Source organism: Gouania willdenowi, chromosome 18, assembly GCF_900634775.1.
Source record: "Gouania willdenowi chromosome 18, fGouWil2.1, whole genome shotgun sequence".
Taxonomy (NCBI): domain Eukaryota; kingdom Metazoa; phylum Chordata; class Actinopteri; order Blenniiformes; family Gobiesocidae; genus Gouania; species Gouania willdenowi.
In genome coordinates this window covers 12,278,571-12,304,012 of record NC_041061.1, presented here as the reverse complement: position 1 = coordinate 12,304,012, position 25,442 = coordinate 12,278,571, and the positions used below count along the sequence as shown (strand labels likewise).

Sequence of the window (25,442 nt, the reverse complement as noted above, 5' to 3'; positions counted from 1 at the left end):
TTTTTCATGACACAAAAAAAATCAAAAATTAAAAGTTAAAAAAAGTGTGACTATTGTCCTACCCTAACTCCCTCTTCCCTGTTCCATTCCACTCACCGAGGTGTAACACTGCCCTCTCTAATTATATTTTCCCTTTCATCAAGTTTTTCTTACCCTTCCTTAGGGAGTGCTTCTGATGGTCTCAATTGTGCAATAAAATAAATTAATTTATGTAATAGCAATAATAAAACAAACACTACATGTAGTGTTGAGGCCATTCTTTGCACAGTATAATGGCTCCGTGGTTACACTTGTCTTGCAAATCTATCAATTGTTATTCACGACTGGTAAAATTTGTTCAATAACATATTTTGGTCCTGCACATACAGGAAAAAAAAAAAAACTAGGTCTCGCCCCCTGTGTTTTTCAACCTGGGGTTGGGATCCCATGTGGGGTCACCTGAAATGTAATTAGTAAAACATTTAAAAAAAAATACAAATAAAAAATGATGTAAAAACTGATTTAAAATTTTATTTGTTAAATATTTTTTTAATTATTATTATTACATCCATCACACACAATAAATATGAAATAACTTTATCATTAACTTAAAGTTTCTCAAATATAAATCTAGTTTAAATAAATTGTATTTGTAGCACACTTTATTGAACATAATCAAACATTTATTATAGAGAATTTACAAAACCTTTGTTGAAAAAAAATGCCCACTTTTGTTGGATACCAATAATATTTTGGTGCTCAACACACAGGAAATCAACTTTTATGTTGAGCCCTCACAGCAAAAACTAATAATTTCAGACCCTGATGATTAATTTCTGTTATAAAATGATGGTTATTTGTTGGAAAAAAACTAACAAAATTACTTTTAAAAAGAATGATTGTTGATTCATTTCTCATCAACATTTCTGCATGGTTATACAGTGTTATTTGTGTCTGCCTTTCATGCTTTTCTTTTTCCTAATTCAATTATGTCTACACGTCATGTAATCCTGTAGCGTATCTGGAGAATTCCTCGCCCAACGCCAAAGCAGGAGTGTCTGTTCGCAATCTTGTCAAAATCTACAAGACTGGAAAGAAGCTGGCGGTGGACGGGCTGAGCGTCGATTTTTACGAGAACCAAATCACATCATTTCTCGGCCACAACGGAGCTGGCAAAACAACCACAATGTGAGCTTTTTTTTTTATCTGTTTCTTCCATTCTTTCCCTCCTGGCTGTGAGCAGGGTGCAGCTAATCTGAAACACACACTACAACCACTGCACTGCACCAAGCTTGATTCAGTGGTCAGAGCTTTCTGAGGGATGTCTCACGAGTGGACATTTATCAGACGGAGTCAGCTGTTGGACTTATCTAATTGGTGTTTAAAGATTGTGTAAAAGGTTGGAAGGGGTTTAGGATGACAGGAAGTAAATGAAACCCAGTGGCCCAGAAAGGATGAGCGACAGTGAGAGCAAGTCATGCAGGACTAAGGACTGTGAGGAAGATGTGTTTCACACAGAGGAAGGCGACACAACAGAGGGCAATAAGAAGAAGAAGAAGGACTGTCACAGTAGAGCTGGGTGTAGATGTATGTTAACGGCTCAGGGTCTGACTGTCAGTGACCTGGTATTATTATTATTATTATTATTATTAATATAGCCTAAGCAGACGTGCTGAGCTCACAGTGAACGTACAGTACATCATTTAAAGGCTAGTGGTGTTGAATTTAAAGCCACACCACAGACTTTTTGACCTAAAGACTTGATCCATAAGAGTTATTTTAAATGACGAATCATGTATGCAATTCCCTGATGTTTCCCTACAGGTCGATCCTAACCGGTTTATTCCCGCCTACTTCTGGCACGGCGCTCATCAATGGATACGACATCCGCACTGACATGGACAGCATCCGGAAGTGCTTGGGAATGTGTCCACAGCATAATGTCCTGTTTGATGAGTGAGTGAATAATATATATATATATATATATATATATATATATATATATATATCAATTGCTCATTTATATTTCCAAATGTCCATTAGTAAAATGATGCTCCGGTTAAGGCTCAGTAAATGATCTTCATTTGAAATAAGGACTGAGGTTTTCCTTGTTTTCTGCCATCAACATCACTTTGTGTTTGTCTTTGACCTTTGTTCACTCGCTTGTCTCAATCTCTTCTAATGCATCATTTCACCTCATTCTCATTTTACCCCTTAATTCTAAACTAGTCTAACATCCTAATTATTGCATTTCACCTGCAAATTAGCAACATTCACGTTAATTTGGAAAGCTGCTATATTAAGTCGGGTTGAAATATTCATGTATGGCTCAAAGCGAGCTTTTTGTGATCTATTATGTTCTTAGCAAGTGAAGCAGCCCTTTCTGGTTTTTTTTTTTTCCCTCTAGTTCAGGAACATTCAATTATAAGGAGCTGAAATGTCCTTTAAAGCCCATTAAGGTTGCTTTTTTTAACACTTGAAACACAAAGGTGCGATGAAGTGGCAGGTAATGCACCCTTGGTTCACTCTATAGGTGTCAGTCAAACAGCGTCTGTTTCGTTTCTTTCTTTCGCAACAGGCTAACGGTGGAGGAGCACATCTACTTTTACGCTCGGCTAAAAGGTTGCAGTTCCAGCGAGGTTCAAACAGAGATAGAACAGATGATTAATGACGTGGGTTTGCCTCATAAGAGGAAGGATCTCTCCAAGAATCTGTCAGGTGTGTCAATTTGTATTTTGATGTATTTTCCATCTGCATTTCCCAGGCTGTAATTATTACATGCGTAAATGTATATGTCTCACCCGTGGGGGATGCAACACCTGCACTTTCATAAAAACAACAATTCATCCCCCACACATTTTTACAAAGGGATTCATTGTTGAAAACGTATTGGTCCAGTTAGATTGATTGAATGGTGATCAAACCAATCACAGCCAGCCATTTAATGGAAGTAAAGTGACAAAAAAATGAGTAACGGGTGGCAGAAAATGGTCCAAAAGTGGCAAAAATGTGGTGTGAAAAGTGACTAAAGTAGGTCAAAAAAAAAAATGGTTAAAGAATTGACAAAAATGGGAAAAACCACTTGCAAAAATGGACAAAATTTAGGAAAAGGGATATTTTCTGACAAAAGGAGCTAAAAATGTGAAATAACAAAAAAAAGTGTCAAATTATTGGAGAAAATTGGCAAGAAAGGGACAAAAAAAGTTGTAAAATGGTCAAAGAAAAAGGTAAAAAGGGGTTAAAAAGTTTCTTCCTTTTAAGGTTTTTTGAGGAAATAATTAAAATTAAGAAATAAAGAGCCACATGTTGAGTATCACTGACTTAATAACAGTGTCATAGTTTTAGTAAATTAATTTAAGGAAATACCCTTAGAACCGTCTCACCTTTAAAGTTGCTGCTCCACCCCTGAATATGTGTGCGTTTCCCCCTCAAGGGTGCATCAACAGTAGATTATTCCTTCTATTCAGGATGTACATACACACGCACTGTGCTTCAGTGTCACAGGTTGTAATTCATTGTCTACGGGCATAAGCAAATCCGACTTGATAAATTGTCCCCAGTCAGGGACTGCTTGTGAGCAAAAATCACTGAAATATGACTTTCAAGGTTGATCTATGCTGACATTTCCACCACATTAGCACTACATTGGATGCATTTTGAAGAGCTTGCAAAGAGCAGGAATTATGCTCCAAATCCTTATCTGTCTCCTTGTCATCAATCACTTCATAGCATGCACAGACAATGAAATATGCTCAGGTACATCTTGGCATATTTATTCCGTGATTACTTCCCGTTTCTATTTTACAAGTGAAAACGCAAACACTGACAGATTTGTTCGTAATGTCAGGAAGGTTAATTGGTATTGGTGAATTTCGCTTTTCGTCATGTAGGAAGACAACCTTATCATGCCCTGCACTGAGATAACCCAGTGATGTGCTTTTCAGGTGGCATGCAGAGGAAGCTGTCGGTTGCCATAGCTTTCGTTGGCGGCAGCAAAATTGTCATCCTGGATGAACCCACTGCTGGGGTTGACCCATATTCACGCAGGGGTATCTGGGAACTGTTGTTGAAGTACAAACAAGGTAAGGAGACGGTGGTAAGCCTCAAAACTGTGAGGTCCCTGAGGCCAACTACTGCTTTAACTTGTAGGTTCATTAAAAGTTCAATATTTCATCAATAAAAGTACAGTAGAAGTAACAGATGAGAAGTTTAATATTCAAACTTAACAAGGTGAGGGTTCACGACAATATAGCAAATAAATAGCTTGGGCAATGTCAGCTGGTGTTTCCAATGACCTGGACATGAGTCAATGACTTTCTTTCATCACCTCACAGAGATGATTAGATTTAATTAACACAAAATCAATAAGCCTGATACATGTAAAGCTACAAGCTCGATCGAGGTTCTTTGCTTCCTTAGCAGCAGTCTGCTCTGGATGCAAAAGACCTCTTCCACTCTCTGAGTCCCTTGTTCTTCTGGTGCCTTTCACCTACAGGTCAGAGTCCAGCAGTGGGGCTATGACCCCCCCAACAATATTTAAGCTTAGCTTCTAGACTCAGTGTACAGAATCTGACAGTAACTCACCAATAACTGTTCTTGAAGGCATCGCTATAATTCCGTGCTTACCAAGTATGGCAGCGAAACAGCTATTCCTGTAAGCCAATTTGAATATAATCAAGGGGAAATCTTTTTAAAGTTTTGAATCTCATCATATTTGTATTGTGCCAGACTCCACAGAGTTAGACAACATTAAAGGTGTTTAGTTGTGAGGTGTGTGTGTGTGTGTGTGTGTGTGTGTGTGTGTGTGTGTGTGTGTGTGTGTGACTTGGCATTGACTCTAATATAAAGGTTTAAGGAGGCATTACTAGCACTAGAACTATTGTTATTTGGAAAGGAAATGTCAAGTGGTATTCATGCTTGCCTTTGCAAAACCTTATTTCTGGTTTTGGTTTTGTCCACAATGGTAGATCTTGACAATGACGCTGTCGTTTTAAAAGTAGATCACAAGTCGGAAAAAGTGTGGGCTTCCCTGCTTTACACCATATTGTTCCCACTCAACAGCCTATTAACATCTTCAAAATATGACCCAGCACTAAAAACTGAAGAACAATGTTTAAATGATGGGGTTTTGATTGTTCCAAGTAAGGCAAGGGACAAGATGAGATGAGATTTAGTCCCGGACTTGGTCCCAATCGGCAGAGGACAGCTGATTATTTCAATCACCTCGGTTTAGCTCGGTTTGCGTTCAGAGCGCAACTTCTGATCCGCTCCAAACAGTCTTTGGTGCAGTGTAATGAGCTAACCACTTGACGAGGCACTTACTGGAGTAGAGATTTCTCTTGGCATAGAAACAATGACCCTAAGGGGACATTCTCAAATATGGGTTAAAGCGAGCGCTTAAGAGTGCGCTTTTGTTTCTTCACAACATTCAACACTGGAGCAGCAACAAATTGCCATACTTTTGGGGGTTTTACCCACCCACCCACGTCTTCAATACTTGCCGTTTTTAGTCCGCTTGCTTGCGTTCTCAGCACACCTAGGCTTCGATTGGAAATGCTCCGAGACAGGCAGAAACAATTACTGTAGAATCTCCCAGTTTGATCCACTCTAGACTCTGTTTGCGTGCTAACTATTCAAGTAATCCTAGAGCATTTTAACAGCTCTAGGATTCGTTGGTGTGAACACACCCTTAGTCTCCATCACTTAACAATGATGGAGAGATGGTAGTGGATGAATTGGCTGCGGAATGACATCCAAATGCCGAAAAAATCAGTCCAAGAAACTTGAATTGACATTGCACTTTAATAGAGTCCCTAATTGTCTGCCAGCTCAGTCAGACATCACTCCCTGGTTTTTGTACTCAGTGGTTTTCAGGGCAAGGACAGTATATAACACAACGTCTCAACAGATGTCTAAATGTTTAATGTGCATTGAGTGACACTCGGCCCTCCGTCATTTGCTCCTCCTTCGCTCCCTCTCTAATCAAGTCCTTTTACTTTAATTGGGAGCTGGAGATAACTGGTATAATGAGAGCTCCCACAATGCTCCTACTTAAATGAGTGGTGTTTTGTGCCTCTGCGGTCTTATTTGCGCTGCAACATTGCTGAGATTTGTCATTAAAGAGAGGGGAGGAAGAGCTTACAGACAGTCTATTTGTATGAAAAAGCTGAAGCCTCAAAATTGGACCTAATACTGTGGTTCTTTGGAGCTAATTAAGTGAGCGTATTCTTCACAAAGACAGCTTGACCGCTTCCCCCCCGAGTGGGTGTTGTTTAGATTTAAGTCAGTGGGGGCTTATTTGGATTGTGATGGTGCCATTTGTCTTCACACAAGAAGACAAAGCCTTCGACACTTAATCTATAATCTAATGACGATGGGAATGTAGATTAAAGTGCTAAAAAGGTGGGCGACATCTTGGTGTTTAATTTCTGCATTTAAGGTGGGTGTTAATGTCCCTTGTCATTTTTAATTAGGACTTGCACAGACAAGGTGAATATTTAAAAATGAAGACTCTTGTAAATTTTTAATGGTTATCTATTACTAAAAATTGATGTCTTTTAAATCACCCTCCTTGTTATGCTATAAAATGGTCCTTGAGGGGGCCACATGAAGCCTTCAATCTAATTTGGGCGTCCTCCCCCCCAAAGTAAATGCACAAAATAAATCCAAAAAGATACAAAACAGCAATAGAAACACACAAAATTACTTTAAAAATACCCAAACTGAACACTGAAATGCACAATATGACTCTAAAACTGCACAAAACACAAAAAAAGGCACCAAAAACAAAAAAATAACACCTAAACCTACACTAAAGATACACAAAATGACTCCAAACAACAGCTGTTAGAGAAAATTACACAAAAGGACAACAAAAATACTCAAAATAAGAACATTATGACTTTAGAAACACACAAAATGAACATTAAAAGGCCCCAAAAAAACTCCAGAACTGCACAAAATGACAAAGTACACTCCAAAAACACACACAATGTCAACAAAAACACAAAAATGACACCAATAACAAAGACACCTAAACTAAAAACACACAAAATTACTTTAAAAATACCCAAACTGAACACTGAAATGCACAATATGACTCTAAAACTGCGCGAAATAACAAAAATGACCCCCAAAACACAAAAAAAGGCACCAAAAACAAAAAATAACACCTACACCTACACAAAAGATACACAAAATGACTCCAAACAACAGCTGTTAGAGAAAAATACACAAAAGGACAACAAAAATACTCAAAATAACAACATTATGACTTTAGAAACACACAAAATGAACATTAAAAGGCCCAAAAAAAAACTCCAGAACTGCACAAAATGACAAAGTACACTCCAAAAACACACACGTCAAAAAAAACACAAAAATGACACCAATAACAAAGACACCTAAACTAAAAACACACAAAATTATTCCAAACAACAGCTATTACAGAAAAATACACAAAATGATTCCAAAAACACACAAGAACAAGAATAGACAAAATGACAGGGCAACAAAAATACTAAAGGACAGCAAAAATACACACATTTTCTTGGAAAAGATACAAAACATCAATAGAAAGACAAAAAATAACTTCATGAACCTACAAAGATTACTCATAAAATTGCACAAAATGGCAACAAAAATAACTCCAATGACACACAAACCTACACTAAAAATTCACTATAACCCTCCAAACAACAGCTATTTCAGAAAAATACACAAAATGACAAAAAAAAAACACACACACAAGAACAAGAATACGCAAAAATAAGCAAACAAAAATACAAAATCCCAACAAGAATACACAAGAAAATGTTCAGATCAGACAATCAATTTTTTTTGATGATAAAAGTTATTATTAATGGATTTATCATTGGGCGTTCAGAGTTGTGTGTTCTTGCTGTAAATAAACAACTTTATATATGTAATAACAGTAGTGCATTTAATCTAATACTGCAACATGTGAGAAATCTGACCAAGAAACCTTAAATAAAATTGACAAACAGCACCGTTGTCATTTTGAAGCACCCTTCCAAACTAAAATACCTGAAACTTCAGACTACCGAATATTTTCGGAAAAAAAAAAAAAAAAAAATCATTATAGTAATTTTAAATGGCATTCTTCTGGAAACACTGTCATAAACTACAGTTTAATTTCAGTTTGCCTCCATAATTCATGCGAACAGATGTTTATAATATATACCTTGAATTGTGGTGTAATCCATTCCTATCAACGTGATTTAGAGGTACTAAAGGTAAATCTCAGTACCAAGACTCCCAGCCGTACTTTACCCTATGCGGTTCAAGTACGAGGAGCAATTTAACCAATACACACAACTCCATTTGATGTATTTCTTTGTGCTGTAATGCCCCACAACGCACTATAAATCAGAATACCTTTGTGGTCCATCCGCAGTCCAAAGACAATCATTTATCTCCCAACTCACAAAAGATCCAGTGGTTTTTGATGTTTTCCTCCTTCCTTGTAAACAAAAACAAATCCTCAGGAATAAAAAAAAAAAAAAAGAAGTCATTTTTAGGTGTCGCCGTTCCCGGGAATTCACTAAACTTATTGAATGTGTTGTTAGACTGACTGGGCATGGCACAAAGCTGAAAGTTTGATTTAGCCCCTCAGCGAGTGACGGAGTAGAGAAGAGATGACATGGGAGAAATGGTGACAGGGCACGGCTGGTTGACCATGTCAAATGGCTTCATTGGGGCTGCAGTTAAAGACCTTTAGAGGTGTCCTTGGGATAATGTCACTTGTGAGAATCCAGGTTTCATTGTGTCCATATAAAACCTCTGTGCCCAACACTGCTCAAGGTTTATCGTGTGAAAATGTGAGCCGTGTGTTTGCAAATGTCTTTGAGTTTTATTGCTTTTCACAATCAATCAGACTTTTAGAAACGAAAATTAGTTTTCCAAATTTTAGGGAGTGGAATTGGTTGTTTCGTCATAAAAACATGACTTGAGACCTGAATCTGCAATGATTTGAGCTAATTCAGTTCCATTTGTATAGTTGCTTTCAAAATGTTTTTTTTTTTCACTTTAATTCACAAAATATATTTTTTTTTTTCCAATTTACAAAATAAATATTTTTTCAATGTATTTATTGACACAATTTTACTGTTTCTTCATTTTTTTTTTAAAATCCTAAATTGGAAATCAAAAAGGAGAGAGCTAAGAAGAAACACTTTAGAACCAGGACAATAAACTAGAAAGTGTCTTCTAAATAATCCACGAAGGCGGGACATGTGTTTATACACTTATAGAAAGTGACATCTGATTGGCTGCTTCTCTGTCAGATTTCAGTTACACATTTTAAACATCTTTATTATTACACTTTGATTGTCTTGCATATTATTTGATCTTCTGTGAGTGAAAAACATGTTCCAGGGGTTGAGTTACAAAGGGCTTGATTAGTGAGGATGTATAGCATGTAGTATGTTATTATTCTCATGTGTCCAGTCATTCGTCCCCCATATTTAGTCAATCAGTTCCTTTGATGTCACAGGTCTCACTCCTAATTGGCTGCCGGGTCTTTTGATGTGGCATTTTCAGTTTTTGCATCATCATCACTTGCATTTTTTACAAGAAATGCAGTTGGTCTAGTTTTCCTTTCTTTATTTCTTTCTTTCTTTTGTCTTTTTTTTAAACAATCATTATATTTCTGATGTTTCCTCACTGGAAAACGATTTACAAAAGGGTCTTTTTTCTGGATAATTAACTTATCAATTCAAAAGCTGTTTACCTGTTTTTATTTATTTATTTATTTTTGTGTGTGTTTATTTTCCCCCCACAAAGAATTTGTTTTGAAATCACTGAAAAAGTTGGCAACAACTTAAGGCTTATGGAAAGCTGACGTTTTTTCTTTTAATTACCTGTACAGGTCTAATTATTTGGCGTGTAATAATATGTTTAGATTCTAATGGGATTTAACAATAATGTTTTTACTTTCCAAATTCCCAAATGCATATCCTAATTGTTCACATCTCTTTGATAGTTTAGAAGACTCTTTTCATTTTGTGCCTTTGCGTGTACAGAGGTCAATATGATTGAAAAATACACATAACAGGGAGAAAATACAATGTAGTTCATTTAATGGTCTTTGTATTAGACAATTTGTAAGAAATCACATTGAGTTTCAAAGTGATTAGGTAAAAGCACGAGGTTAAATTTTTCCTAATTCTAAACGTACCAGGATCAAAGTTTCGCAGCCATCTGAAGTCATCCTATCACGCCGACTGTAGAAACGAGCCCACGCTGTGACTTTGCGACAGATCTAGTCGTTTCTCTGATTTCCGGGGGTACGTGATAATGAATGTGTGTTATCTGATACAGCGTGATGTGAAAAGATCAGAAAAGCTGCCTTAGTTGTTAGTGCTGGGTTTTTTTGTGTTTTTTTTTTTTTTTCAAGTTTAAAGCCATTTGAATCAAAGGAATTGTAAAAGAAACAAGTGAGAGCAGAAGGAAACAATGTCCTTTTTTTTTTTTTTTTTTTTAAAGAAAAGAATCATTGGAAAGAAAGACTTGCAGTGCAAGTTTAATTATATCCAAGATTCAAGCCAATGCACCACTCTGGAGTTTGCTTTGTTGCCATTCGATAGGCAGGACTGAAAAACAAGGTGTCAGCAGTAAAAAGTGACTCATGCAGAGTCTGATTGTTATTCTGGCCTAATTTGAACAGCTTTGATCCGCGCTGTCTTTTTTGGTGCAAGGCCATTTAACATCAGCAGTTATGAAAATAAACAAGTAGCACAAATAAATGTTGCCAGCTTTCTTCATTTTTGAACTTTTTTTGTTCTTCACACGACTCTGATCCGGTGTAGTTTTGAAAAATAATTGCCCGCTCAGGTGCAGGTGCGTCTCACCCGCGGGGGATGCGACACCTGCACTTTTTACAGAAGGATTCATTGTTGAAAACGTATTGGGTCCTGTTAGATTGATTGAATGGTGATCAAGCCAATCACAGCCAGCCATTTGACAAAGCTGCCGTTCTAAGAAAGTAAACAGAGTTTACAGGGATGAGTAAAGTGACAAAAAAATGAGTAGCATGTGGCAAAAACTGGTCCAAAAGTGACAAGAAAAGAGTGAAAATTGTTTAAAATAAGCCAAAAACAGTCAAGAGTGGCACAAATTGACTAAAAAGAGTAATCAATTGGTATGTAATGGCAAAATGTAGCTTAAATGAGCAAAATGTGGCAAACAATAGTGAAAAAAAGCAAAAATGTTGAACAAAAAGAGGCAAAATGTAGAGGAAAAAATAAACAAGAGGTATTCCTTGGGCAAAATGTAGCTTATTTGGATGAAAAGTGGCAAAAAGTTGCCAAAATGAACAAACATTTGGAAAAAAGGATATTTTTTTGCAAAGTGAAGCTGAAATCTGAAACAAAGTGTACATTTTTTTGGAAAAGGGGCAAAAATGGAAGTTGCAAAATGACCAAAGAAAAAAGGAAAAAGGGTTTAAAAAAAAAAAGGTTTCCCTCTTTTAAGTTTGTCAAGGGGAATAATCATTAAAATTATAACAAAGAGCCACATATTGAGTATCACTGACTTAATAACAGCTTTATCTTGTTTTTAGTAAATACCTTCACTTTTACAATCGCTGCTCCACCCCTGGTCAGGTGACACTATTTATTCCGTTTCCTTCCATCTTAGGTCGAACCATCATTCTGTCCACGCACCACATGGATGAGGCCGATATCTTGGGTGATCGAATTGCCATCATCTCCCACGGCCGAATGCGTTGCTGCGGTTCGTCGCTGTTCCTGAAGAAATGCTTTGGCAGCGGGTATTACCTCACGCTGGTCAGAGAAGGATCAGCAAAGATGACATCTCAGCGTGATGGCATCATAAGCACTCAGGCCAAAGGTGGTCAAACGGTACGTACAGTATATGTTGTGTATCTGTTGTGTGCCTTTATAGATTTCAGAGTGAAACATTTTGTGTAGCCGGACATGAAGTTCGGGGTTGCTTTGTCTAAACTTTTAAACAGTTTTTCTCAAGAGTGGCTTTGATTTTCAAAGCTTAGAAAACAATTGACCACCTCTTTGTGAAATAAATGTGCAAAAATATTCAACATATTATTATTATTCCACAAAGTCACATTTGAAAGTGAAACCACAACTGGTTCATCAAATAACTCACTACCAGTTTTTCTTTGCACTTGTGGAAGTGTGTATGTTGCTGGCCATGTTAATGTACATTTGCCTCGTCCAGTGGTTCTCAATCTTTTCAGCCAGTGACCCCCAAAATAAAGGTTCCAGAAAGACCCCCAGAAAAAGTGGTGAAATGGGATTTTAAAAACCACAGAAATTGGTTAAAAGCTGCAAATTAGAGTGGCCAAAAACGGACAGAAAAAGTGGTAAAAAGGGTTCATAGTGTCAATATTGGAACAGTTAGTTTTAACTGGCAAATAATGACAAATCATGAATGTGGCTGAACTGGAAATAAAAAATAAGCTTGCATTATGGTGAAGAGAGGTTAAAAAGGGACAATAATGGGTCAACATGTATGAAAATAGGTGAAAAAGGGGAGGAAAGGTTTTATAAGTGGTCAAAATGTGCACACACATGTGCATGTATTTATCAGCCATTATGACCTCCAAGTCATTTTATAATACCTCTACGTCAGGGTGTCAAACTCAGTTTAGTTCAGGGGCCAAATCGGAGCAGTTTCATATGGTGGGACACAGATTATAGTTGATGGAAAAGGAGCCGTTCCAACCTTAATGTGTCCCAGTATTAAATTATATGTAAATAATGTATGGCACCATGCAGTAAGTGACCGATGTCAGTCCTTGCAAGACCTGCACTTAAATGTCCTTGATTTTTGTGAATTTTTTTTTTATCTTAAGTAGAAAAATGTTGTGGAATAATTTTAATGAAAATGTCAGGATTATGAATAAAACAGAGTTCTTCAATCATGTGACTATTTGGAGGGTCTATTTACAACTGAATGATACTTTAAGGTTTCATTTATTCAGACAGACACTTTTCAGGAAATGTACTTGATCTTCTGACGTGTTTCGACTGTCAACTCTGCCAGTCTTCTTCAGAGGCGTCTGCTAATTGCTTTGTTTCCTTGAATAACTTAAATACATTTCCTGAATAAAGGAAGCATTAACATATTATTTAAAAAAAAAAAAAAAAAGGACAAAAAGAACTTGCTGGAACTATTACGCAGAAGTCAAGGAAACATCAAAGCGATCAGCAGACGCCTCTGAAGAAGACTGGCAGTCGAAACATGTCAGTAGATCAAAGTACTTTTTCCTGAAAAAACTTTTGTCTGAATAAATTAACTACAACTGAATTATTTGGGAACTTAAATGCACTGTTTCAGATTTTCTCTGTCATTTTCGCTCTCTCTCGTGGGGTCGAATTAGGCGCTATAATGGCCCGGATTTGGCCCTCAGGCCTTGGGTTTGACACGTGATCTACATCAACCGCCAGTAACTGACTTGAGCTGCAGGCACTTTTGGCCCAACACTAACCTCTTGCTAGTTCATTTAGCATTGCTCTCGACTGCTCATAACCCGTTCCCCCCCGCACCCCCCACCAATAACGATCCTTGTTTAGTCTTTCCCAGCATGGGAATTGGCAAACGCCTACGTGCTGGATGATACTAATTGTCACATGGGAGAAAGGTGATTCTGGCTTTTGCTCGCCAATGATGCCGCACACACTTAGTTTTAATCAATAGGAGCGAATGAACAAGATGCACTAATGCCAGCAGGGCGATAGCGATTACCATTTATCTGCAGAGCTCTTCGAGGTGAGCGCAGTCATTTGTTGTGAAATAAATAAATAGGCATCCAAACACCTTTACGCACCGAGCAGAGTGCCCTTTTTCCTGGATGACACTTTAGTAATTAATTGGAGGATTTCTGCAGTTACACAGCGTTTATAACAAGGAAAACTGAGCTGGAAAGTTTAATTGCCCTGATCTCATTTTAAGCAATTAAACTCCCATTTATTAAATGTCACGAAGTTCTTTTTAAAAGATGAAGTTTACCCAGCCTTTTATTTGAATTAAAGCACGATGTTCACTAAGCGAGTGTTGTCAGTGCGCACACATTTCATCATCAATAACAGCTTTACCTGTTGGTGTCTGCAGAGAGCGTTATTTAGAGCAATTAAGGACAAACTTCTGCCAAAGTCTTTGATTAATGCCTGACAGGAGTTGTCAAAGAGGCAGCGCTCATCATTCTAAGTGGCGAGACGCGATAAAGCCTTTCTAATCCAATTCTGATTAACAGGAGACAGAATGTCCTCTGAGCAGCAGTCCAGATGATGGCATCGGCAGTCTGAGCTGGAGCAACTCTGATCCCTCAGGTACGTTTCACATCACAGGAAATCCAGCAAAAGGTTGTCATGGTTTTCTACGGTGGCCCGGAAGTGCAAAGCACGAATGCAAAAGAAAGAATAACCAAAAAAAGAAGATGCTAACACAAAAGGCAGAACGGGAACGCAAAAAAGGAAAGACAAAACACAAGGTCAAATGGCGCCGTTGTCCAATATCTCCTGGTTCAAAAGCTGAATGACAGCTGCCTCGTCCAATCAGCAATGGCTCATGTGACCCACCCCCACCCCGCCTTATTCTTCCAGTTTTGTTTGTGTGTGGGTTTTGTCTTTTGTGTTTGCTTTTTCTTTTGCTTTTGTGTTTTGTCTTCTGTGTTTGCGATTCATTTTTTGCGTTCCTGTTTTGTCTTTTGTGTTTGCGTTTCTTTTTTGTTTTTATACGTTCGTGTTTTGTCCTTTGTGTTTGTGTTTTGTTTTTGCTTTTGTGTTTGCATTTTATTTTTTTGTGTTGTGTTTTGTTTTTTGTTTGAATTTTATTTTTTGTGTTCGTGTTTTGTTTTTGCTTTTGTGTTTGCATTTTATTTTTTGTGTTCGTGTTTTGTTTTTTGTTTGTATTTTATTTTTTGTGTTCGTGTTTTGTTTTTTGTGTTTGCGTTTGTGTTTTCTTTTTTGCATTTGTTTTGTTTTTGCGTTTGAGGTTTGTCTTTTACGTTTTTTTTTTTCTTCTTTTGTGTGAGTTCTCCCTTTTGCATTCGTGCTTTTCCCTTCAGGGCCACCGTAGTTTTCATATCACATCGCACTCTATTTTCACACCATAAAAATCAGCACAATGTAAGACATCAGTTTGATGCAGGTGTCTTTAGGGTATTTTCTGGTCTGCTGTGCAAACCTGTCACCAGTCTAGGAAGCTTGCCCAGTTCCTGTGTGGTGTTGACCAATGATTTAAGGAGTAATCATCATGATCTGAGGAAATATGCTCAATCAACAATGGTGCAAGTGGCAGAATAACAGGTTTAGCGGCAACCAGACGAAGCCTCTGAACAAAAGCAAACAACAAAGCCAGTGAGATCAATTCTTCATATCTAGTGACCACCTACTTCACATTATGTCACCATTTGCTGCAGATTTATTTTTTGTTTTTTGTATGTTTTGGTTATATATGTATTATATAACAACTGGCAGCAAAATGCTTTTTTTTTTTTTTTTAAATGTATTGCAGACATGAGTAGCTGGTGGTTCATGCACAAAATGACTCCAAAAACACACGGAATGACAGAAAAACTACACAACAGGACAACAATAACACAAAACATGGCTCCAAAGATGCACAAAATAAGAGAAAGATACAAGAAAACGACAAGGAAGAAAGACAAAAATTGACTCCAAAAACAGATAAAAAATTAGATACAAATGACAACAAAAAGTTGCCAAATGACTCCAAAAACAGACAAAATTACCCCATAAACACACAAAATAAGATTAATATTTATAAATTAACAACAAATAGGACTCCAAGAACACAAAACGACAGCTAAAATACACAAAATGTATCCAAAAACTTGTAAAAAATTAGACAAAAAACCGAAACCAAAAACGCACACAATGACTTAAAAAAAAGCACATAAAATGAAACAAAAAATTCCACAATCGACAAAATACATACAGTGAGAAGAAAGTATACAAATAATTAACAAATAACATAAAATAAGAGAACTCTGCAAAAAATAAAAACAAAAATATAGATTCATAAAAACACACAAAAACCCTTTTGTTCTTTCTTGATGCTCAGTTTGGTCATTATTCTCAATGCTAACATGAATTTTGATAATGTGGCCCTTAGGTCAGACAATCACATTTTTTGTGGCTCACGCTGTGATAAAAGTTGCCCCTCCGTGATTTATGAAGTGGCGATATGTTTTATGACAGCTTCTATTAAATGTATCATTATTTGTTCTTTAGTTGGTTACTTAGAGCACCTGGAGTCACTATAGCTTAATGACACTTTTGTTGTTGAACCTTGCCCGCATCAGCACCATGTGATCGTAGCCATCTTGGAACCGCCTCCTCGGAATCACTAGATTGTGATTTTTCTGTGACCTTACCTCCATCATTCTTGTTTGTTCCTCTCTTCTACTGCAGCAGTTTGAATTTTCATTATTCAAAGACAATAAAGGCGTCACTCTGAATTGGACATCATTACCAGTTACGTTGTGTGTTTGTAGTGACTAGTTGTAATCTCCCGTCATATAGAAATAGTGGTGAACAACAGGAATATGCAGGGCTTCTGCGCAGCGTGACAATAATGGTGCTTGTTTGATTGCATTTGATCATTCTCAGCCTTGATCATGGAACTAAAGGTGCCCGTGAGAGACACGCTCAGATAGAAGCCACTTTAACAGTGGGATTGTTACACATAATAGTCCTTTACGTCATATATCCATTTGGCAGCTAAGTAAAATTTAAAGAAAAATCCCCATCAAAGTGTTGTCACTTCCAACGGATGTCGTTACTAATGCACAGCAGCCATCTGACTGTTTCACGAATAATTCAGTTTGATGTGTAAAAGCCGATCCATTTGCTTCTTCATAAAGCACAGAGCCAGCGGTTGTTAAGCTGCAGTAATTATGTATGAGAGGTTCGGGATCAATAATGGATGCTGTGTGTTCTGCAACACCGGCCAGTTTGAATCTGACAAAAACCGAGCTGCAGACTCTGAAACGAGGAGAAATCAGTGCACTGAGCTTGTATCCAGGGATGGACTGGCCATCTGGCAAACCAGGCATCGTCCCGGTTGATTATCCACCTGAAGTAAGCCAGTCCGGTCCGCTACGTTTTTTTTTTTTTTTTTTGTTTGGTTTTTTTTGACGAGCAAGTGGAGGAAGACACGTTAACAGGTGGACAAAAATGTTCCAAAAGTGGCAAGAAAAGAGTGAAAATTGACTAAAATGGGCCAAAAGCAGTCAAGACTGGCCAAAAAATGGCAAATAAAGAGGAACCAGGTGGTATGGAATGGGAAAGGGTATAGCTTAAATGGGCAAAATGTGGCAAACGAGAATGAAAAGGGGCAAAATGTGGAACAAAAAGAGGTAAAATGTTGGGAAAAAGCAAACAAGTGATATTTATTGGGCAAACGTTAGCTTGTTTGGATGAAAAGTGACCAAATAAATTCAAGAAAGGACAGAAATTGGATTAACATGTCAAAATGAACTTGGGAATAGGAAGAAAGGGATATTTATTGGCAAAAGGTAGCTAAAATCTGAAAAAAAGTGTCAGAACTTTTTTGGAAAAGGACAAAAATGGGTCAAAGGAAATGGAAAAATGGTCATAGGAAATAGGTAAAAAAGGAGTCTAAAAAGGTTTTATCTTTTTCTAGGGGAATAATAATTCAAATGAATAACAGCTTCTTCATGGTGTCCAGTGATCATGGCTGGTCTGGACACAAAATGCCATGACTTCATTTTAGTCCCAGTCCACCTTGTATCTGAAAAAATGTATATCTCATTCTGTGTTTGTGTTTTATACACAGTTAGCAACTAAAACAACAATGTATATATTTATACATATGTACACGTGGGGATTGAAAAAGAAAAAAAACTTACTGTTTTCTTTGAAGTGTGTTGAGCGAGTGATTATGTCCACTATCGTCCGCTAGATTTGACAGCCTTGGGTCAACTCGTGCGCCGCCACATCCCTCACGCCGTCTTCTTGGAGAGCATTGGTCAAGAGATCACCTACGTCTTGCCTTACAGCGGTGCCAGAGATGGAACCTTTGCTTTGCTCTTTCAACAACTCGACCTCGCCATGGCTGACCTCGGCCTGACCAGCTACGGTATATCTGACACAACGCTGGAGGAGGTAAGAACTACGCCTTCCACATCCAAGCCTGCACATATTATATAAAACATAACGCTTGGATACTTCATGGACTCTTGTTGTTTTCTTCTCATAAAGTAACAAACAAACACTTCACAGGTTATGTTTCTACTTTCCAATGTACAGTAATTAAAAGTTTTCTGACTTGAGTTGCAAATCTTTACTCAACATTGTTGGGGAATTAAGTAAGTAATTGCATTTTCCACTTTTCATTTTTGGTAAGCCTCCTAATAAGATAGTTTGATGTCTATGGAGAAAGCCAATACAAATAGATTGCGTTATAAAAACTGAGATTGGCACAACTGGGTTTGTACAAAACTAAGTAAAGTCAATTTTACTGTGAGACTAAATATCAAAACTATCAAGTGTTTATCTGCTAAACTATCAAGCTAAATTTGTGTTTTTATAATTTATCCCTGTGGTTTCTTCACATTCTGTATACTCTCTTTGTCTGAGGCGTAAAACAATGACCCGTCTATATAGAATACCTAAAATAAACCTGCTTAATTGAATTTCAAATCCCAAATCTATTTTGCACAATGAAAACAATGTGTTTTTTTTTTTTTTTTATCAATTCAACTCACTTCAACTTTGGAATATAACCTCAGAACTTTACCTCAAGAACTTGAACTTTTTTTTTTTACATTTAAAAATTTTAAAATTGGGGCTTTCGCCTTTAATTGGCCATGTAACGTTATTACATCAATGGAATTTGTCCTCTGCATTTAACCCATCCCTGAGGAGCAGTGGGCAGCCATTTTGCGGCGCCTGGGGAGCAGTTCGGGGTTAAGGGACTTGCTCAACATCCCACAGTGATGGCCCAGGTGAGGCTTGAACCGGCAACCCTCCGATTACAAGCCCAGCGTCCTTAACCACTCTTGTTGGGTTCTTTCTTTCTTACTATGAACTTTGTATTTTGTTAAGCGTATTGAGATGATTATTGCGCTATATTAATAAAATTTAATTGGAACTGAACTTTAGAAATTTTACTTTAGAACTTTTGAACTTTAACTTTAGAACTTTCCCTTCAGAAATTCACAATTGAAACTTGTGCTGAAGTTAACTTTAAAACTTTGAATAAAAAAAAGTTGCTTCAATCAAAATAATTCACTTGAAAAACCTTTCACAGGGAAAAAAAAGTGTTTGTCAAATATTTATTTGCATTCAAACACTTTTTTGTTTTTGTTTTTTTTTAAAAAAAGGTGTTTTTTGAATGAAACATTTTTCTATGTTTAAATTTTTTTTAAAAAACAAACAAACAAATCCTCCTCCATACGAAACCATCAACATTTATTTTGAGAGATTTTGTAAAACCAAATGGAAGCAGGCCGTACCTGACTGAAGTCAAGGTGATTTTAGCTAGTTTTAGCGAGTTTGGGCGGTTTAATACTGAAACACGTTGCCTGGAATTGTAGCAACTGCAGTAGAATTAAGAAAAATCCTCTACAAAGAAACTTAAATCTGACTTAAAATGTGCGTGCAACATATTTCAGCTGCTTGCATCATGTTGATGCATCAAAAAAACATTAGTCGGGCACTAATTTCTACACGGTCATGAGGTGGGCAGCGGTGGCCACTGGTTTGTGTATGTTACCCTGATATATAATATAGTTTTATTATCCTTTCAGTGTTTTTGTTTGAAGTCAGCTTTACAGGAATTGTTAAAATATTCTTTATTGAAGTCCAACGACCTTGAGGTGTTATGAGACCCAGTGAGATTTGAAAATACACATAAAATCATTGATCAGTAATTCTTATTACTTAGTCTGAAGACATATTTATCCTGGACAAAAACAAATTAGAAATGTAAAACCATACCGACACTGTTATTTACCCACAGCAGTACAGTGTGTTCCTATCATTATGCAGCCTGTGCTTATAACATAACGCCAAAAAAAAAAAAAAACACAACAACCATACAAACTGTTCAAACTCACTCATGCATATTTCATGCACATGAGCTGTTTGTTTATTTTGCAGATTTTTCTGAAAGTGGCTGAAGATAGTGGTGTGGATGCAGAAATAACAAGTAAGAGCATTGCATGCATGCATGCTAATAAGGTGTGTAGGGTATTTTAGTCCCCCCCAAAAAACCTGATATTTGAAATGTCAGCAGGCATTCACACACACACACACACACACACATATATATATATATATATAATCTGGTTAGAACATTTGAATGGAACTGTATAGTAATTTTGCCGCGCTGATATATATCTGGACTTGGTTTGTGACTTATTGTCAAGTCAAAAAAATAAAAATGTTCACCTCTGTGGTTAGTTTTTACTTTTTATTCTTGAATTTTTTTTTTTTTTTTTAGATATTTGGATAATGACCAAATATGACAGTTAATCAGCCGTTCCTCTCACATTTTATTTATGTGTACTAAAGTCATTAAGTGGTGATGTTTCTAACTTTTCTCAAAGAACAAAAAAGATTGTTCAGACCAATTATTTTATATGGCTGTGTCTGGCAAGTGTATTTGTGTGTTTTTGTTTTGTACACAAAAGAATTGTAAATATTTTTACCTCCAGAAAGGAATGAATAAATATCTAGACATGGATGTGTGTGAATTTACAACATTGAGTTGAAACTGTGACTATTAATTATAATGTATTGAATTTTTAGATGGTCAATGTATTTCACTGTTATTTAAAGATTTGTAATTGTCAAAAGCTGTGTGAGGGAACGGGTTAACAATTGAATTCAAACAGCTTTATTGGCACGGGAAACAAGTTTGCATTGATAAAGAAAGTGTGACGTAGAACAATGTACTGTACACACGAAAATAAATACATATTGAAAATAGAAACATTTGTGCTGTGCAAAACAATAAGTATAGTAAAATATATGTAGAACATGTTATACATTTTATAAAAGGTTATTTACAGGGTTTTACATACAGTATATCCATACACATACACATCAGGTTATACAAGTGCATACACATATTTACATACCTGTACACAAACACTTCACATATAACGTAGCATCTCATTTCTTTACACTGTATCACCCTGTAATGTATTCTCACTGTGAAAGCCCTTTGGAAATATTTAAATTTAATGCATTCAAGTTGTCCCTGTCATTGACTGACCTTGGCAGATAATCCTTATTTTTTTTGTATTTATCAAGAGTTTTCAGCAGTTGTATCTTTCAGTTTAAACTCAAAAGCAGTTTCTTACTTTTTTCCACCCAACACCTGTGTTTGTGCCTTTTTATAAGGAATAATAAGGCATTCTGTAGGGAAGGTAGCTTTTCTTATTTATAACCTTAAATTGGGTCAGGCCAAAACAACATATCTTATTGGTATTCCCACAGCAACAAAGGATCTGTTGGAGCGGGACTGCAGGAGAAGCTCCCGCGAATCTAAACGGAACAGCATCGCCAGCCTCCATACTAAAGCAGAGAAAACCAATGAAATGAATGGCAAGTTGTAAATGTGCACCATCTTATTTGTTAAAAAGGAATCTTGGAAGACCATTAGGAATGCATTCATCCATTAATGAGAGCCATACAAACTTTTCCAAAAATCTAACAAACTCCTGCTCGTTTGTTGTTTTTATCTATTTCTACTTTAGATTTAAAGGAAAAGTTCAACAATAAAGTGGAAGGTAAGTGGTGGATTTTGTCATTTTAAGAACTGTCCTAGTTTCTTTACCCACAATCTGTCAAGTATTAGTAGTATTATTGCCTTCACTGAAGAAAAAAGAGTTTTGTTTTTTTCTGAATTGATGACATAAAATTAAGTACATTAAAAAAAGATGACCCAGTTTTTCTGTTGGAAATATTTTTAGTTTTTTCTGAATTGATGAGATAAAAATAATAAAATAAAAAGAAATGGCCCCGTTTTTCTGTTTTTATTGGAATTATTATTTTTTTTTTTCTGAATCGATGAGAAGTTTTTATCGGAAAAATTTGTTTGTTTTTTTTTAATATTATTGAGATAATCTTTATCAAATATATTTTTGTATTTTTTTTGTTGTATTTTTTTTTTTAATTGATAAGAAGTTTTTATAAGATTTTTTTTGTTTTTTTTTTTTCTGAATTGATGAGATATTTTTTATAGGAATATTTTTTGTTTTTTTCTCAATTGAGAAGTTTTCATAGGAAATATTTTAGTCTTTTTTTATCACTGAGATAATCTTTTATCAAATATATTTTTGTGTTTTTCTGAATTGATAAAATATTTTTTATTGTAAATATTTTTTTTTTTTCTGAATTGATGAGGTAATTTTTTATTGGAAATATTTTTGTTTTTTCTGAATTGATGAAATACATTTTTATAGGAAATATTTTTTTACTAATTGATGAGGTAATCTTTTATCAGAAATATTTTTTTTTTTATTTGATGAGGTAATCTTTATCAGAAATATTTTTCGGTTTTTCTAAATTGATGAGATGAGTTTTTATTGTTTTTTGATGAGATCATTTTACAAGAGGATAAACTGAAAAAAATATTTCCTATCAAAACTTATTTCATCAACTCCGAAAAACCAAAGAACGTTTCCAATAAAAACAGAAAAACAGAGCCAGACTTTTTTTATTTACTTATTTCTATCTCATCAATCCAACAAAACCTAAACTTTTTTTTTATGAGAATGCAATGAGCTTCTATATACAGTACATATGTATAGAATCAAGTCTTTAGAAATGAAGTGTCTTGAATTCAACAGCAAAGTTGTCAAACTCTGGCTGTTTATTTTAATGACAGACTAGCAGCAGTCGTCGCAGAGTGCTGGCACTTCTGTATCAAGGTCGCGCTTGTACTGATGCCATCATCCATCCGTCTTCTATACCTGCTTATTCGGATTAGTGTCACCGGGTGCTGTGCAATCTTTGAAAGGCTTCGTTGTGCCTCGTCCAAGAAAAAAAAATACAGTTCTCTCCTCCATCCTTACCCAGTGGTTAGCAACCTTTTTTGGCTCTAGCACACGTACACCCTTATGTCCAGCAACAAACGATTTGCTCAGAAAAAAACAACTATAGAACATAATGATGGAATAAATAGTGATAACACAGATTTTCAAGAATCTCATTTTGTAAATAAGTCGAATGAAACAGTATTTAGTGCCTGAATGGATTTTTTTTCTATAGTTTTTATCATTTCCTGTCACTAGCTCCTTGTGTGGGACCAAGACTGAACCTTGACTTTTCAGTTCATGTTCTAATCAAGATCATTTTGTGTGTTTTGTTGTTGTTTTTCTGTTCTTTTTATTATTCAGTGTACTTTTTTCTGATTGTGTTTGTGTTGTTGTTGGTATCTAAATTATTCTATCTCTGTGTGTGTGTTTTTGGTGTCGTTTTATTATGTCGTTTTGTATGTTTCTCTGTTATTTTTGTGTATTTTGTGGTCATCTTTTTTTTTGTCGTCGTTTTGTTGGTAATAGTATTTTTTTTTTCTTAGTAAACATGTTTTTGGTGTCACTTTGTTGTCGTTTGTCTGCTCTTTTTATCATTTGTTATGGTTTTCTCTTGTTTTGTATGTTTTAGTTTTTGTTTTATGAGTTGCTGATAGTGTTTAGTATTATTATCATTGTTAACTAAAAAATAAACCTTATAAAACCCCATATTTTTATTGCTTTCATTTGTTAATTTTACTCTCTCTCAAGTACCCCTTGTAGTGCCGTCCCGTACCCCCAGTTATAAAACTGTGTTGGACGTCCTATATTAGATAAAATGTGTCCATCCAAAGAGTAGTTAAAACAAAATTGAAAGTTTTTTAAAAAGTTAAGGAAAATTGACAAACTGTGCAAAAATAACCTCCCGTTGGCATTCTATTCAGTGTAGGTCACTGTTTGAATTAGCCACCATGTGAAACCCCCCAGGCCCCTCCGGCTAGGAGGAAGTCGATGTGTGGTCACTCCTTAGGGACAAACCAAGAAATCTTGTAAGGCAGCAATTAATGTTTATCTCTCGCACAGCTTTCCTTTTTCATATTGCCTTCCCTAACAAAATTCACATTATTTTATGTTGTACAAAAAATCCATTTTAATGTGAATCTCTTAGTCGACTTAACTATAGATTTTAAAAACGTGAAGTTTTATATTTTAGAGACTATTTTACAGATATTGAAGAATAATAAACAATATTCCAGTGTCTTAGCAGCATTCAAAATATTCAATTGTGTCAGTTCTACTACAAATAATGTCTAACTCCCAACACAGGGATTGCATCTCATTGGCTCTCATCATCATGCCACGCCCTTTCACTTTAATTCACCGCCAAAAATAACGCACAAAAAAATTACAGTTGCAGTAATTAACTCTGCCCCTTTTGTTGCGTTACAGTAATTAACTCCTCCCCTTGTGTTACGTTGCAATTAATAGCTCCGCCCCTTGTGTTGCGTTACAGTACTTGACTCCTCCCCTTTTGTTACGTTACAGTAGTTAGCTCCTCTTTTGTTATGTTACAGTAATGAGCTCCGCCCCTTTTACATTACAACAATTGATTCCTCCTCTTTTGTTGCACTACAGTAGTTTGCCCCGCCCCTTTTGTTACATCACAGCATTTGACTCTTCTCCTTTATCACGTTACAGTAATTAGCTCCTCCCCTTTTGTTACGTTACAATAATTAGCTCAGCCCCTTGTGTTACAGTGATTGACTCCTCCCTTTTTGTTACATTACAGCAATGGACTCCTCCCTTTTTGTTATGTTACATTAGTTAGCTCCACCCCTTTGTTACATTGCAGCATTTGGTTCCTCCAATTTATCACGTTACAGTAATTAGCTCCGCCCCTTTTGTTACTTTAAAGTTAGTCCCATAGTGATGGCCCAGTTGAGATTTGAACCCTAGACCTCAGATTTCAAGCCCGCTTCCTTAACCAATACGGCTGAGAACGTGGTCGTAGTTAATCAGAACTTGTTCTCTTAGCTCCACCTCTAGATGTAAGCATCTCTGATGATTGACAGGTCCTCCTTGCCTGATTGAAAGGTATTTTACTACTTAGAATGTATATTCTGTGTGGAACTGGTTCAAGAAACTGGAGTTTCTCCTGGATTAGATGCAGATGTGCTGATAAAGCCTTGCCCACACTTTGGTTCTGCTGATCCATTCAGTAAGCTCATCGAGCTCGACTGATCACTTCCTTCTGTAAATTCTGCCTGCCGTAATTAGTGTCATTTTCATATTGATTACTGAGATATTTTCATGGAAAGTATCGACATCCCCCATCCACCACAAACCATTACCCAAATCACGCCTGTTGCTACCCTGAGAAATGAGCGAGTGCCGCTGCCAGGTTAACACTCAAGTTATATTTTATCAGCCCATTAGTCCAGCAAGA

At 36.3% G+C, this 25,442-nt stretch overlaps 1 protein-coding gene across 1 annotated transcript in view; it reads left to right on the top strand.

The window, feature by feature from the left end:
* The window catches only part of LOC114480064 (ATP-binding cassette sub-family A member 1), a 243,088-nt gene that overhangs the window by 84,649 nt on the left and 132,997 nt on the right, over positions 1-25,442 (top strand). Inside the window, exons 19-28 of the mRNA XM_028473858.1 lie at positions 996-1,167; positions 1,804-1,935; positions 2,558-2,697; positions 3,924-4,061; positions 11,638-11,861; positions 14,237-14,312; positions 17,932-18,134; positions 20,133-20,181; positions 21,477-21,584; positions 21,737-21,769. Coding sequence (XP_028329659.1) covers positions 996-1,167; positions 1,804-1,935; positions 2,558-2,697; positions 3,924-4,061; positions 11,638-11,861; positions 14,237-14,312; positions 17,932-18,134; positions 20,133-20,181; positions 21,477-21,584; positions 21,737-21,769 — 1,275 coding nt within the window. The remainder of the gene's footprint in view (positions 1-995; positions 1,168-1,803; positions 1,936-2,557; positions 2,698-3,923; positions 4,062-11,637; positions 11,862-14,236; positions 14,313-17,931; positions 18,135-20,132; positions 20,182-21,476; positions 21,585-21,736; positions 21,770-25,442) is intronic.